Source organism: Paralichthys olivaceus, chromosome 2 (genome assembly GCF_024713975.1).
Source record: "Paralichthys olivaceus isolate ysfri-2021 chromosome 2, ASM2471397v2, whole genome shotgun sequence".
In the NCBI taxonomy this organism is placed as follows: Eukaryota; Metazoa; Chordata; class Actinopteri; order Pleuronectiformes; family Paralichthyidae; genus Paralichthys; species Paralichthys olivaceus.
The window spans coordinates 18,998,269-19,013,593 of record NC_091094.1 but is presented as its reverse complement, the minus strand read 5'-3'; the positions used below and the strand labels follow the sequence as shown (position 1 = coordinate 19,013,593).

General features: G+C 41.2%; 1 protein-coding gene across 2 annotated transcripts in view; it reads right to left on the bottom strand.

Annotated features, from left to right (window-relative positions):
- Positions 1-15,325, bottom strand: part of plxna1b (plexin A1b) — a 179,424-nt gene that overhangs the window by 33,094 nt on the left and 131,005 nt on the right. For both annotated transcript variants that reach the window (XM_020086726.2, XM_020086728.2), the window contains exons 11-13: positions 10,533-10,629; positions 8,233-8,423; positions 1,929-2,080 (exon numbers count right to left, since the gene is read on the bottom strand). In XM_020086726.2, the coding sequence (XP_019942285.1) occupies positions 1,929-2,080; positions 8,233-8,423; positions 10,533-10,629 (440 nt within the window). The remainder of the gene's footprint in view (positions 1-1,928; positions 2,081-8,232; positions 8,424-10,532; positions 10,630-15,325) is intronic.

The following is a 15,325-nucleotide window of genomic DNA, read 5'->3' as shown; positions in this document are numbered from 1 at the left end:
AAGAATGATAACATTATAAATTATACCTCACTCAATCAAGCAACTGAGGTGAAATGTGACCATGAAAAATTAAACCTCTGTTAAATTGTCAAAGAGAAAATATTAATAAGGCAATAAAAAAAAAGGGAAACACTGGATTTTGTTTTTCTCACTGATGGAAATGATTTACTTTTCTCACCGTTGAATCAAATCCATCTATTACATATTTAATCAGTGAGGTGAATGACAAGCAAACAAAAGAAGAAAGAAGAAAACCACATTTTGTTTCAATTAAGTTTACTCCAATCACAGAAACAGGAAGTGGTGGGCAGGCTACAAGAAGCACTAGTGCTGGAAGAAAGAAAGAAAAACGAGCAGGAACAAGAACAATGTGTCTACATTTTGCCCAACAATCCGTACATCTCCTTCTCCAGCAGCTGACCTTTGACCCATGCTGTCAGTCCCACAACCCCGTCCTGTCTGCTCTGCTACAGCTCGGCTAGGGTCACTGGGATGACGAGAGCAACCAGGCCATTAATGGCACCGTATGGCTAACATCACTTTTAATTAGCATGACAGCCTCACTGCCAGCCAAGCCCTCCTCCTCCTCTGGGCGCTATGGCAACAGGCCAACGAAGCCTTACAAGGCGGACAGGGTTAAACATTGACACCTTGATGGTTTTGAATGTGAACATTGGCAAAATAAACATGGAATAAAGAAAAAGTTACTACATGGAACCAACTGATGTTCCTCTGCGGCAACAGAGGCATACATAAAAATAGCATGTTCTGTGTGAATGTGACAATATATGAGGATATAAATTATAAATCAAGGCTGACATGTCACTGCCATTTTATCTAAACCCATTTTGGGGATGCCTGTCATCGCTGGTGAGAGCTGCAGAGCATTGTGTTGTGCTGTCTGCCAAACCATCAAAGTCACATTTCTTCTATTTCCTTCTTAGTGAGGGGGCAGAGAGAAAACAGAATCTGCTGGGACTGTGCTACACAACTCCAGCAAATGGAGCATTTGGGTACAAATGACAGCTCTATAGTTGGAAATAGAATATTGAGGACACCTCCAGCTGTGACGAGTGTCCCCAATTTTTCCTCATCCTAAATTGTATCTTTGCTTCTAAATTAATTCAACATAAAATAGAGAGTGTGACTCATTAAATAGTTTCACTAAAGCCGACCAAAAGAAGCCAGTGTTTCTGGTTAGCTGTAATAATGGAGCACCAGCGTCACACTGGCTGTGGTTGCCAATTGTTTTGCATGCCGAATGAAATCTAATTGAGAATTCCCATGTTATTACTTACATGAATACTAAAGAAAATTATTGAAATGAGGCAACCCATTTACAGAAGACAAAGAGTTCAGTCATGTCCAACACACCCAAAACTCAAGAGAGAACTTAGAGTTATGATTATTTACTGCTGATGCAAAAATGTTCCCGTAACATACTATCATAGTTATTGAATCAGAGTTAAATTTAATCCAGCGGCATCCACTCTGAGTCACAATTGTCCAGAAAGTAGTAAAAGCAACTTAATTAGGTGGAGCGTTCACATGACAAGCTCTCATCTGTGGAATAATTTTCAGATGATATATACCACCCACTTCAAATGTCATTAAGTTTCTCCCAGAAAGTGGTTACGCAAAGTTGTTCTGCTTCAACTGAGCTAAATTCAGCTGCCGCCACATTTCCATGGTCCACACTTACCAGTGCAAAACACAGCACGAGCCCTCTTCCGAGGAATTGGTTAAATTGAAAGAGAGTGTTTCACTAAAACCTTCGCAGGTTTGATTGAGGTTGAGTTTCAGGGTTGTACTTAGCCCTCAGTGTCACATCAATACTGGACAAACAGGGAAGTAGATTCTCAGAAACAAGATGCTTGAGAGTGAGAGGTAGGAGATGAGAGATGAGGACAGAGATAGTGTCAACGTACTGTTCAGCACTGATGTATTGCTCCTCCTGGGGGTTGCAGGTCACCTTTCCGATTCTGACTCCATTCTGGATGTCTTTGAACTGCAGACCCAGGTTTTCTCCGGTGATGGTCAACATGGTTCCTCCCTGTCGGGGCCCCGTCTCTGGAAACAACTGTGAGGAAGAACCAATGAAAGAGGATGTACATTAGCCAGAACAACACCTGTGACAATCAACTTACTCAAGCAATATGTCATAGAACATATATTGCATGTTATCATAAATGATGGCTTGCTTAAGTCATTACGGTCATGTCCCATTCTGCATGAATCAGAGACTTGCCACCTCATTAAGTGAAATGAAAAATGACCTTGGATCCATTAACTCCACCTCAACTCAGTCAAACATTCACCACCTGCCAACTCACGCACTTAACCTGGACCCACCCATCAAGCCCTCGCTTACATCTCTCATTTAACCTTGTGACGATTAATCTACTCTACACAATTACTGCGCACAATGACCTCTGCTCCCTTTCTTTTCCTCTGGAGGTCTCTGAAAGGTGTGCAGAGGTGCTAATGGCTATTCGAGGCTAGCCCAATCGCTAATCACAATACCATTCATCCAGCCCTGACGCAGACAATGGCCCCTCTGGTAATCAGTCATTACTAGCATAATTAGGGCTAAAGCTAATTGGATTAGAACCTGGCGGAGGGGGTGGGGTCATTTGTTGCAGCCTGGTGGGTGTCATGGAGTGGGGGTATGGGTAGGTCACATTTTGACTTCAGTTGCCATAAGGGAAGGACAAAATAAATCATCAGTGATTATGCTCACACTCTTGCTCTCAGTCAAACATTTCCCCTTTAAGCATGAAGCCCACTGTGTACGTGGTCATTGGCAAAGCAAACTTCTTGCGTCCTTACAAAATAAGTGATGCAGGGGTTCTTGTGACATGGCAACATGAGTCCTCATTTGCTGAACGGACAAGAAGTTAACACAGTCAATTCAAGAGAATTTTCATGAAATCATGAAATATCCGCTCCCATCCAACAACTAGCAGCAATGATGTAGCACAGTTTAGTGCAGCTTCCCCCATTTTGTACTATGGTTCCAATTGTTCTTTCAAAGGTCAGTGCTGTCAAGACAATATGCAATTGGTTAACAATTTGATTAATTTGTCAAACCTGGCCATATTTGAACTTTACACCAGAAGACCATGTTAACCTACTTTGTGAGCAAGTTCACTGGGGGCAGCAATTCTAGTGAAATGAACAGAATAGATTTTGCTGTAGCTTAGACCTGTCCTAAACTAACAAATGATCCTATTTCAACTTTAGAGCTGAGAACACATTAAAACAGGTACAAGGAGTGCAGTGATGCCAAAAATGTTTAAAAGATAGTTTGGGAAATATGTTTGGACAAGTCTTGCTGTAAATTAGACGAGATGTTCTATACTGGTCTCTGTCTAGCTCTGTCAAAAGATGGCAAATCCACTGTGGTGTCAATGTCAGTTCAACAAAGAGCAAAGTCAATGCTAGTATTTCTGTAGTTTAATTCAACATCTGCAAATGGATACATGTGATGCGAGAAAGAGCACACAGGAAATGGAATGTCATTGTTTTATACCTTTTTGTGAGGTCACATTATCTAATCCTATAAGAATGCTGGGTTACATGCAGCCTTCACTGAGACGTCTGGAATCCTCTAGGACTGTCCTGGGAGGTTCGGGGAAAATGACCATGTTCTTACTTGGTTCACAGTTATTCAGCAGAATAGATTTATACATTTCTAATGCACCAGCCACCAGTATCCCAAAGCACAAAAATTTATTTTTCATATCTTGTTTGTTTACTATGTTAAAAAACCCAAAGTGTAAGTAGAGGCAGAATAAAACTTACAGTTTGAACAAAAATGTTATTTATTGACTGCTCGCCAAGAAAGGCAATACATTTATATCCTAAAATATCTAATTATTCTTTTAAGTGTTTCTGTAGTCTTTCAGATAAATTAGCTCAAATCTCTGTTTCTCCACCTGGATCCTCACAATGATCCTCCAGTCTAACATCATTATAGAAAAGGTGGCAGGCTGGTAAAAGTCACAGGTTTTAAGGACACCAGGAACAGAAACTCACAATAGGAACAAAGCCCAGTGTCAAAGAGGCCAGAACTGAAATGCCAGTGATTAAGGATTGTTTTCATTCTTACACCAGCTATGCTTCTGATGAACATTCCTCCTCCTTCACTCGCCCTTTCCCTCTTCCTCTCCGGACTTGTCTTTTTTTTAAAATTCATTCTCTGTCTCTTTGTCAATGGGCCTGAATACATATATTTTAGCTGGAGACAAAAGAGTGAGTCAACCAGTTCTTCTTCTTCAATCTTCAGATATGGAAATCAAATCTCTCTTTCTCTATGAACACTGGCTTATCGAAGCACACACGCATGTGCACACACACACACACACATAGACACACACGTGTTGTTACATCCCCAACTAAACAACACACACATAAAGCCTTTTTTGATAAAAGTCACCAGCCTAAACATTATCTATTCTCCTTTTGCTGTTGCAGTGCTCTACACCCATTCAAACTCCTTTTTCCCCCTCTTTGTCTCTGACTATTCCCGTTGTGTCGAAGGCTTTGTGTGAGGCCTATTGTGGCCGGCTGGGCGGCAGAGCACAGACAGCATCTGCTTATTATAGGAGGAGATGAGAGGGGGAAGCAGGGGAGACAGAAAGAGATGATATGAACATGATGTAAGGTTTCTGAAGTTTATCTATGATATGTGAGACTCTCAAAAACATAGGTCACAAACAAACAGCGAAAAGGCAGATGAAGTTTTGCTATTATCTTTATTATTAAAACGTAGATATGAGATAAGATGAGTGAAAATATCAAGGGTGTAGTTGTGTAGCTTTGTATAAAAGACAAAGCAGAACTCTTCAGAGAAAACTGTCTCTCTTGGTGGAGAGACAGTTTTCAGAAGGAGGCAAAGGTGGATGGTAATGGAAGGGGAAGAAGGAGAGGGAAGTGAAAAGAATTGAGAAGTTGAATGGGGGATGAAGAAAGAGAGAAGGTTAAAAGTACGATGAAAAGAGAGACAGAGGATACATGAAGAATGGTAAGGAAAGAAAGCAGGGTGAGGAAACAGAAAGGTAGAGAGAGAGAGATAAAGAAGTCTGGCAAAGGCCAATACTGCAGTCTAACAATACATGAGGGAGAAATGATTGGCCTTTCGAAAGCGCACAAGCTGTGAAACTGGACACAAAAAAAGACACACACACTAAAACAGTAACACACACACACAAAGAAACTTTAACACACAAAACCAGAAAACAAAACACACACACGATCACAAACAAAAAACCCCAGTGTGCATTAATATGCCACATGCTAAGATACTGCAAGAGCTCCCCCCATGAACACACAAACACAGACGTACACACACACACAGCTTGTGTTGTTCTAATTGGTTTCTAAGGGATAGCTGTAATGCTCTTCCTGTCCCCTAGGAGAAGGCAGGCAGGAGATGATGGATGATGGAGGACCAGGCAGCATCCAAGGCCAGTACTAGGACACTGCAAGACAGCCCTTGACATTATATGTATCTATGTATGTGTGTGTGTGTGTGTGTGTGTGTGTGTGTGTGTGACCGTCTCTGAGGCAGCAAATGTGATTTTGATTATGATCAACAAACTACCCACAAATACATATATTATCTCAGATTTTAAATATTTTCATCTGTATGTTTTTCTTAGAGAGGGCATGAGTTTGTGTGTGGGAACCACAGTGTTTTTGGTTTGTGTGAGTGTGTTTGTGCTGGCTCACATGCACACACAAGCTGTGTGTTTGCTTGTGAGAGGAGAAATAATTAGTCTTAGTGAATAGTGTCAATGCAGAGAAAAAATACAGCACTTTAACCGCCCGACAGCCAAATTCTTGCAGGGTCTAAAACATCAATTTCTGTGTTTGGTGAACAGCACTTAGATGCCAGAGCTATTAGTGGAACAACACTCAACTGCACAGTATTGAACAACTTCAAATGGGCAATAGCACAAACAGAAGTGATGAAATCAAATGGGTCCAACATGTCCTGCACTGAAAGCATTGAATAGCTGTGTGTGTGTGTGTGTGTGTGTATATATACATATATATACATATGTACTGTATGTGTGTGTGTGCGCAGATGTGCTGTGTGTCTGTGCTTGTTCACACTCTCTCCAGTGGTGTTTCCCACATTCTCCATTCCAAATGAAATTAGGGGCTAATCCGCGAGCTAATGGCCACACAGCAGCTAGCATGCTGCAAAAACTGACAAAGTGGACTTCATGAGGCAAAAAGAAATAAACAAAGGAGTGGGGATCAGACAGGAAGAGAGGGATTTGACTGAATGGATGGTAAGAAGTGGAGTAATATTCAATTTGTGTGGCGCCTGTGATGCTCTTTGGGGAACTAAAGGATGAAATGGCAGGAGAAAGGGGAGCAATTTTCTTTGTCGCCTCCAGATGTTCTTTGGCATTAAATGTCACACTGTAAATGTCAAAGGTAGAGAGGAGAGGTGATAACACTTCCTGCGGTGCCTCTCTCCATCTCAGTTCTTCTCTGTCCGTCTGTCTCAAACCTTCAGTATGTTTCTCCTCCTGCTGTTTTTGAAGCTCTTCTATGCCTGCTTCTTGACTGCCACCAACATCTTGCCCTGAGGCTAGGATTTACCCCTCAATATGCATGCAAGAGCACATGGTTGCACGCACGCGCACGCGCACCCCCCCCCCCCCCCCCCCCCCCCTCCCTTTCATGCACAGCCCCCCACTTCTCTCTACACATGCAAACACACAACCCAATTGCCTCTGTACGCTTGTTTCAAAGAGATAACTGAAGCGAGCAGGAAGGGAGAGAGAGCATTAGCTAAAGGATTTATCTATGTGCCAGTGCCCCAATTATCCAATATCTCCATTACGTATTCAGAGAGACAAACCCATGTCACATAGGAGATGTGCTGAGCGCTTCATCCATACAAGTCAGCACTGGTGAAATGGGCATTCATTATACACAATACGTATATTTCACACTCATTTAAATGGAGAGAAATGGCGAGCGTTTCACCTGAGATGAGGCTTCATCTTACTTGAGATACGCTTGAGATATGTGCTGTGTTAAAAGCTTGAGAAGGAATGATGAAGAGAATGAAGAAGAAGGGAAGAAAGGAGAACAAGTGAAAAGGTGGAACGTCTAGACTCATCACACAGCGGTGAATGAAAAACCCAGCTCTGTGTGTGAGCGTGTGTGTCCGTCCCTGTGGTGAGCTGTAGAGACGCTGACCCAGGTCACACTCGGATGAGGACCACCGCCACGGTTACCGGTTGCAGCAGATGGGTACACCACGGTGTTTAGATGCCTTAGCTCACCCGGGCTGTCAGATGCACACAGGCACTGCATGCGCACACACACATTTGACACCCATGGTGGGACACAATTAGCAAACTTCCACTGTCTTAGTCTCTTTGTCAATCTCTTCCACACACACACACACACACACACACACACACACACCAGAAAAACACCCTCTCCGCCTCCACAGGTGTGCGTGTGTGTGTTTTGGTGTAGCCATCATCTCTAATCATGTCAGTGTGTTCAGTCTTGGTGTGTGTGAACTGCCTCCTCCTGGCCAGCCCATCTGTGTTGTGGTTGCAGTCATGGTGATGGTTTCTAAGTTGTCACCACCCCGGCCATCCTCCTGCCTATGATGTCCCCTTCACTCGCTAAGGCCAAACAATGACGCAGCAAAGGAAATACAAGTCTCTTATTATGGAGAACTATATTTCACTAAATATGAGTTAATATAAATTCTCTGATTTGTGTCAAAAGGCAGGTAGTTTCAAGGTTGCTGAACAAAAAGCAAAGGCAACTTTTACAAAGAGAATTTCATCACTTGAACCTGCTTGTGTCTGACCCCTGACCTGATAGAAATCATACTAGTTTGTTACTTAGGGGGTTGAGTTGCTGGGAAACAATGACAAATAGCAGCCGAAGTGACAGGTTTAACTTTGGCAGTGGTCTTTAAATTGAATTTAATATCTCCATGCTATGTTGATTTTAGAGTGGGCTGTTCCATGGCCTCATGGACCTTGTGTGTGTGGCATAAGTGGTAAAAAAAAAAGGAATTTTAAGAGACTCTACCTATATATATATATATAAATAATTAACCAAAATGACCAGTTTTTCCAGCTCTCTAAATCTCAAACTCAAAGAGGTGGACATGTGTAGTCAGGTGTGTGGAGCACTGAGATGCTATATGTGCCAGTGTGTGATATTATTATCTAGACTTACCTTGGTGATCTTGGGGTGTGCACAGCGGCTGTTTCCTGTGGTGGCATGCATCCAAGTGGTCTCTGGAGGAGTACACTCCTGTCTCAGGGAGCACTTCTTCTCCTGTACGCACCAGCCGCACTCAAACCTGGGGTTTGCCTTCAAACACATTCCACAGCTGTCCCTCAGTGCGTAGCACTTATACAGGTGGGCTAGAGACAGGAAGAAGATAGAGATGGAAAATTAAAAATTTGGAAATGATTAGTGGAGAAACTAGGCTGGGGAGACAAGAAAACAACTTCACTATAAATAATGATTAAATTATTTCAGTAGAAATATTGAAATGGACTAATTAATCAAGATTTTGGCCAAAATTCCTCATTTCAAGTTTCTCAACTTGCACGTAAAAATCCCAGAACTTCTTCAATGTCACAGAGACAAAGTTCAGGCACGATTTCCCGGAGGCCTCAGGAATTGTGAAGTGAAATCTTTCTCTCTCTCTCTGCTGTTCCATCCCCAAATCCCATTGGTCATGGAGCAGCTTTAAAGCAACCCTGTACCAATTACTGAGTGCTGAACGACTCCTCTCTAATTACATTAACATATCAGTATTTAATACAAGTGAGCATCGCTCTCCACAGATGATTATCATGATTAAGGGAGGGGGCTGGCAGTGAGGACAGACAGCCAGGGCGAGAGGAAACATATTCGGGCTGCAGGTCGCCTCCGGATGCACCTCAGGAGATTTACACTTGAGATAACACACAATGCATAGACACTGATGCATCCTGCTGATATTGTACGCTGTCAATGCTGCGGCATATAAAGGCCGCCATTTAGCAACACTATGTCCTTGGGAGAGCGATTGACTGTCAAAGCATTTTATGTTGCCTCCATGACTGTAAACACCCCATTACTGTGGATTGCAGCAGGGTCTCTATGCCCCTGCACAGATGTATGGTATATGTTACAAATATCCATATACTGTGACATATAAGTCATGGCCAGCAGCTTGAAAATATGTGAAATTTGAGACGATAACAGCTTGCTTGTTACATTTAGACTGCAGGGAGTGACATCAGTAAACAAAGCAAAGTAACTCTGTGGTGTCACCTTACATTACTGACAAAATGGCAATGATCGCCTCTTCACAGACATTACAGATGTAACAGTTTCTAATCTGAACACAAACATCTCAGATCCTTGCTGTCTTAAACCATCAAAAAGGAACAAACAGATAATGCAGCACTCTCTGATGTACAAAACTCCTTGTTCTTGTCATGGTAGGACCTACACAATGGTAGCCTGCAAAGATGTTATTGTTCCTTGCAGCAGGGGAATAATGTTACAGCCCCCCTGCTGTTCTGTACAGGTCACAATAATTATGGACACAGCAGTACAAAGACTGTCCTACCAGTAATTACATCCAGCAGACGTGATCTCATTGTCTTGCCCCACTGTAGTACATCGATTGTGTATGTTTAACCATTACCCACATAGTTCTTTGTTTGGAGGGTAAGGCGCGGTTACTCATTTGAGTGTATATGGTGCACTCTAATACTGTTTCAACTGCAGACATAGATGTTTTACACATGATCCTGCAATAATAATAATGGCATTATAAGCATGGATACTCAATTACTTCATATATCAGCGTGTAATGATGATATTAATTACTAAAATACTAATTTTATCAGGTAGTTCTACAACTACAACACTGATTAATAATTGATTTTCTTTAAGTGATAATCCCCTGCTGTTATTGAGCATTTGTTAGACATTTAATTCAACAGACTTAAGTAACTTATTATTATTTTGAGATTAGTTAATGATATAATATACATATATATATCTAATAAACATGTCTTTAAATATCTAAATAAAGTCTGTGAATATTCCTGTATATTACACACATACCACCGTCTTTGAACCTCTTTCAGGTTGTCTGGGTGATTCTGGGTGATTTTGGTCACAGTATTGATTATTTATAGTGCAGCTCAAGCCGAATGTGGTGCAGATCTGAGATTTTTCAGATGCTTTTCCTTGAATCTACACAACTTCTAAAATTACATTAGTTTGGGTTTGTAAAATTGTTTGGTAAAAGAAAATATTAAACTTTTGAAAAAAAAAAATACTTTTACTTTTTTTATTTAAGTCATTGATTGGACCGAATTTTCTCATAAACACTGGGTACATTAGCTTTGTGCTGAAACAAAGGGAAACAATAATGTATGAAATTATATATATATATTAATAGCATAAATAATCTGTATAATAATAATATAACCTTTGTTTTACAGGTAACAGCAACACAAACCCACCTTTAATGTTGTAGGGGTTGTCAATGACGAAATTGCCATTCCACACCACAGACAGGTCCACTGGCAGGTCACTGATGTCATTACCCTCATAGGAATACTGAAATATAAAAACAACAGATTAGCATTTATTGTCATGTATCCTTGTGTAAACGATGTTGTTCTCATAGCAGTAACATCAACATAAAATATTCTCAGTCTTTTAATAAAAATAATAATAAAAATCAGCCAGTACCAGGATCAAACTCAGTTCAGCTAGTGGCTGATAGTAATGTCTTAGCCTGTGGAGCTCACACAGTTGAAGGGCTATAAAAATGAATGATGAGAGACAGGCTATATTGTGATTTTAACATGCGGCACATCCGCCGCTGCCTGGCTTGGCACAGAGTTGATTAAGAGATTGGAATCCCCATAACTGTATGACTCATTCCATTCCAGTGATGAATGAAAAGTGTAATATATCTGCAACAATAATATTCTCATCTAATTTCATTGTTGCATCCTGAACTAATAAGAGCTGAAATGTAATTGACTCTTGTCGGTGTAATCAGTTTTATGGAATTGCTTTAAATGAGACAACAAGCCTCAAAAGCGGCAGCATGATGGCGGTGTGTTCGCTGAAGGAGTAGCAGAGGAAAAAGCTCCTGTGAGACACCAAACCATGAGCTAATAAATTATCAAGGACGATTATCACAGGCAAATAAAATGCAGCTCTGAAAGTTACATTGCCTCCCCAGTCCCGCCCTCACATAAACGAAGCAGCCAAACACTGAAGTACACACACAGTCGTCTCAAAGTAATCATTCATCATGACCTGCACACCCTCCACTCTGAGACTCACTCTGCACTGTTTCTCTGATACAACAGAAAACAGATCCTAGATAGCGAGAGATGCCGGCTCTCTGCTTTGAGGCCACTGCTGCAGTGATGGTGATAGCTGGTAAAAGTAGAGATAGGCCATCTTAACCTTATGCCTCTGTCAGTCACAGGGTGCCCACTCACTCTCACGACCAGTGGTATGGTCAGTATCTAAACTGGCCTTGGGGTGAAAGATAGCAGGACTATTCTCCTCTAGTGGAGTGGTGATAAAATCCAATGTGAAAGCCTCAGAGCCTGAGGCTATGGGGCGCTCACAGATTGAATCTGGCAACAACTTTGCCACTTTGTGATATCACCCACTCCAATGTGATACTGTGAGATTTATCACGACATCGGTAATAATAGTGAATTTGAATTTATTTAAGGGGGGAAAGGACTGAGAAATGTGCATGGAGAAGATAAGAAAATGAGAGGACACAGCAATGTCACAATGTGTGAATGGCTGATTAATTCATTCTTTACTTTTGCGATTGGATGATTTACATTCAGTGGGCCCTGAAGGCAGAGATGCTGATATCCAAATAAAGGAATGCCTCTCCACATAACTCAGAAGCAATACTACTACTGTGTTCTTAGAGTATATGTTGAGGACTTTCTATTAAAGTGTCTGCAGGCACATTTTGGTGCTTTGATTTATTTATGAACTATTGAAGAGCAAACTGTTACCCCTGAGACGCTGCACCTTGGAAAGTCTTGTAGAACAACCACAGAGACAACTTTTACAGAAAGTACTGTGTGTGTGTGTGTGTGTGTGTGTGTGTGTGTGTGTACATACAGTATATATATAGATGGCAAACTCTGAACTACACGACAAATGTCTTTGTTCATTATAGTAATTTATAGTAAAATTGGACTATAATAAGACAAATTTACACGCACACTGAAAATATTTCAGATGGGTTCACTTACTTTTCTTGCCGCTATTTATATACATGAGGCTGCAGCACTGCACTGTGACTAAATCTAAAATTATTACTAGAACAATTATTCAATTAATCAAAAAGTTAAGAGAGATAATCACCTTCCATTTTGATAAGCGATTCATTGTAATTTGAGTGTCTTTGACAAATTCAATATTACAGGCAAATGAGTACCTAGGTTTAGGTTTTGAATATTTTGGGGCTCAAGGAAACTGTGGATATTTGACACTTTGATTAAACAAATACTTGAAAATGAGGATGATTAGCTTTGCATCTTATTGTCAATTTACGCATAAGTAGAGTTGTAAAGGAGAAACTTTGAGATTTTGTGAGGAAGATGGCTTCTCCTTCAAGCCCAGTGAACCTGGAACCTTACGACACAAGCTAAACTTGTTGTACAGAGAGGGGAAGGTAAGGTCAAGGATTGCAAGAAATGAATGGTCTGCAAAAAAAGATTGTAGAGAAAAAAAAAGGGGAGGAAATGTGACAAGGGATGGTTAAAAGACTGGGAAAATAGCTGATGGCTCATGGGTCACAAGCATAGAAATGGAACAACTGTCGTGTAGGGACCTGAAAAAAGAAAAGATTGTGGAAAAGAAGGACAAGAAAGTGGATAAGGAAGAGTGAAGAGAGGATGATACAGCAGCAGGGCTGAAGGAGAAGTAGGGCGAGATGGATAGAGAGAGGTGATTGTGTGTTATTCTGTGGACACCATTCATTTACACATGGAATAAGAGGCTGGAGCTGGGCTATAAGCGCCTGAGCTGGTGGCGGCTAAAGTGAAATTGGCATTTTCAATTTGTTCCCTGACATGTCTGCCATGGTCTTTTCACACATTCCTCTGCCTCTCCTTCTCTTGCAATCCTCCTTCCCACCCACTTCTTTTCCAGTCTCTCTCTCTCTCACTCACTCTCATTATTCCTTCCCTCTTCCTCTTTACAAACCTCCTCACATATAAATCTCAGTCCAACTTTCTCTCCCCTACCTCCATCCCACAGAACGCCCACAGTCAAACAAGGAAATATGGGCCAGATTACTTTATCGCACACACCAAACATATCCAGGGAAACACATGTGCAACACTGTACTATAAATATGCGTTCTGCACATGGGACAGTTTCCTGAGAAAGATGCCAGCAAAGGCATCAAAGACTAATCGCATAGTCTATACCATGAAAAAATGATAAATAAAAACACATGCAAACAAAGGAAGATAAGACACTCACACATTTTACACGTTTTAGATGTCAGCTATTATTTCTCTCCACTGAAGTCTGAGCAGATGAACTTTTTAAACCCCCCCTCCTTCCTCAACCCCCAATCCCCCCACCCCAAGAGACCACCCAGTCAGTCTGGGAACAAGAGCACTTCTTCACCGGGTAGAGATGGGCAGATCACATGGGTGTGTTTGAGTGTGTATGAGCGTACAAGACAATGAGAAAGCAGAGGAGGAACTGAGAATCATGGGGACACCGCACTGAGAACTGTAAGAATACGAGAAGAGATAAAGCCGTGTCAGAGGATGAAGTGAGACAAACCTGGTGAGGTAGAGAAGTAAAGAAAAAGACAGATCCAGAAAAAGAGGGGTGATATCAGGGCAGCTCCATATGTGACATTAGATCAAACTTAGCTCCTTTTCTCTTGATGGTTAATTGGTCAGTATTTATATAGCGCTCTTCTAGTCCTAGTCCTTCTATGCAGCACTTTCTCTATGAGAAGGGGCAATTCGTGGTTCAGTATCGTGCACAGGGACACTTCGGCATGCGGACTGGGATCGAACCACAGACCTTCTCAAAAAAAAAAAATTTAAATATTTACATTTGCGCAGTTAGAACAAAACAAGTTTGTTCTTTGACTTGACTGATTATTTACTGAATTCTTTCAGCTACAAAATAATGAATGGCAGGTGTGTCTTCGTTCATAGCACTCTAGTTTGTGTCATATATTAGGCTTTACTTTCTTTCCCAAACATTTATTTAAAAAGCAAAAAGTTTTCATATTTTGCAGTTTCCGTTACAGCATAAAAGTCTCTCAATATTTCAAAGATATCAACTATCAAACAAAAGGACTTTCCTCAAGTTATCCACTTTCAAATATGTTGCACAGTTTATACTGTATTTTCCTATTTCAGCATCACGACAAAATTTCCTGTGGCTCCCTTATATCCCTTCAGGATTAGAGTAAAGGACATAGGCTCAGGTTTTCCTTCACTTCCATTCCTCTGCTTTTGTACTGACTGGCCAATCAAAACACGGCCAGGTTCCATTGCAAAACGCATGAGAGGGTCTGAGTCTGCTGATAGAGAAATAGATGATTGATGTGTGTCGACCTCTTGAACCTGTTTTACACCCTAAAAACCTACATCACGCAAAGGCACGCACGCACGCACGCTGGAGGTGTGTGGGTGCTGACAGCTGTAACAAGGACACTTCTTATTCTCTTTCCTTTTCTTTTTCTTGTTACAGGTTTGTGTCTGTTTGCATATTGATCCTCATAGGGGGGTTGAGAGAGGCACATACTCTGTTCCACTATGTACCGTCCCTGTACAAAAACATGAATATTTAGTCAGGAAGAAGTGTGTATGTGCATGTATGTGTGTTAAATGGACAGCAGAGGGTGGGGGAGGCACAGGAAAAGGTTAGGTTACGATCCAAAGCTCATCTCATTGCACCAAAGGCTTATTAAACTTTTATACTGAACCAGCGTTTTTGCACGTTGCATAGTTTAGGGAATACACACATGCACCATGTACATGGTTTATTCACTGCACAGCAGATTCCAATATGAAAATGCAAACATTAAGAAGGATGCGCTCAAAAGGTCAGGATTAGCAAGTATGAGGGGGAATCTACGGCATCTGAGATGTAAATGGCCCAAAACAGACAGAAGGTGAGACAAATACTAAAGCTACAGAGAAAGATACAGGTGAGGAGAGTCTTAAATCTAAGGTATACAGGGTTTAGAAAAGTAGAGTGATAGACATATAATAGTCAAGAA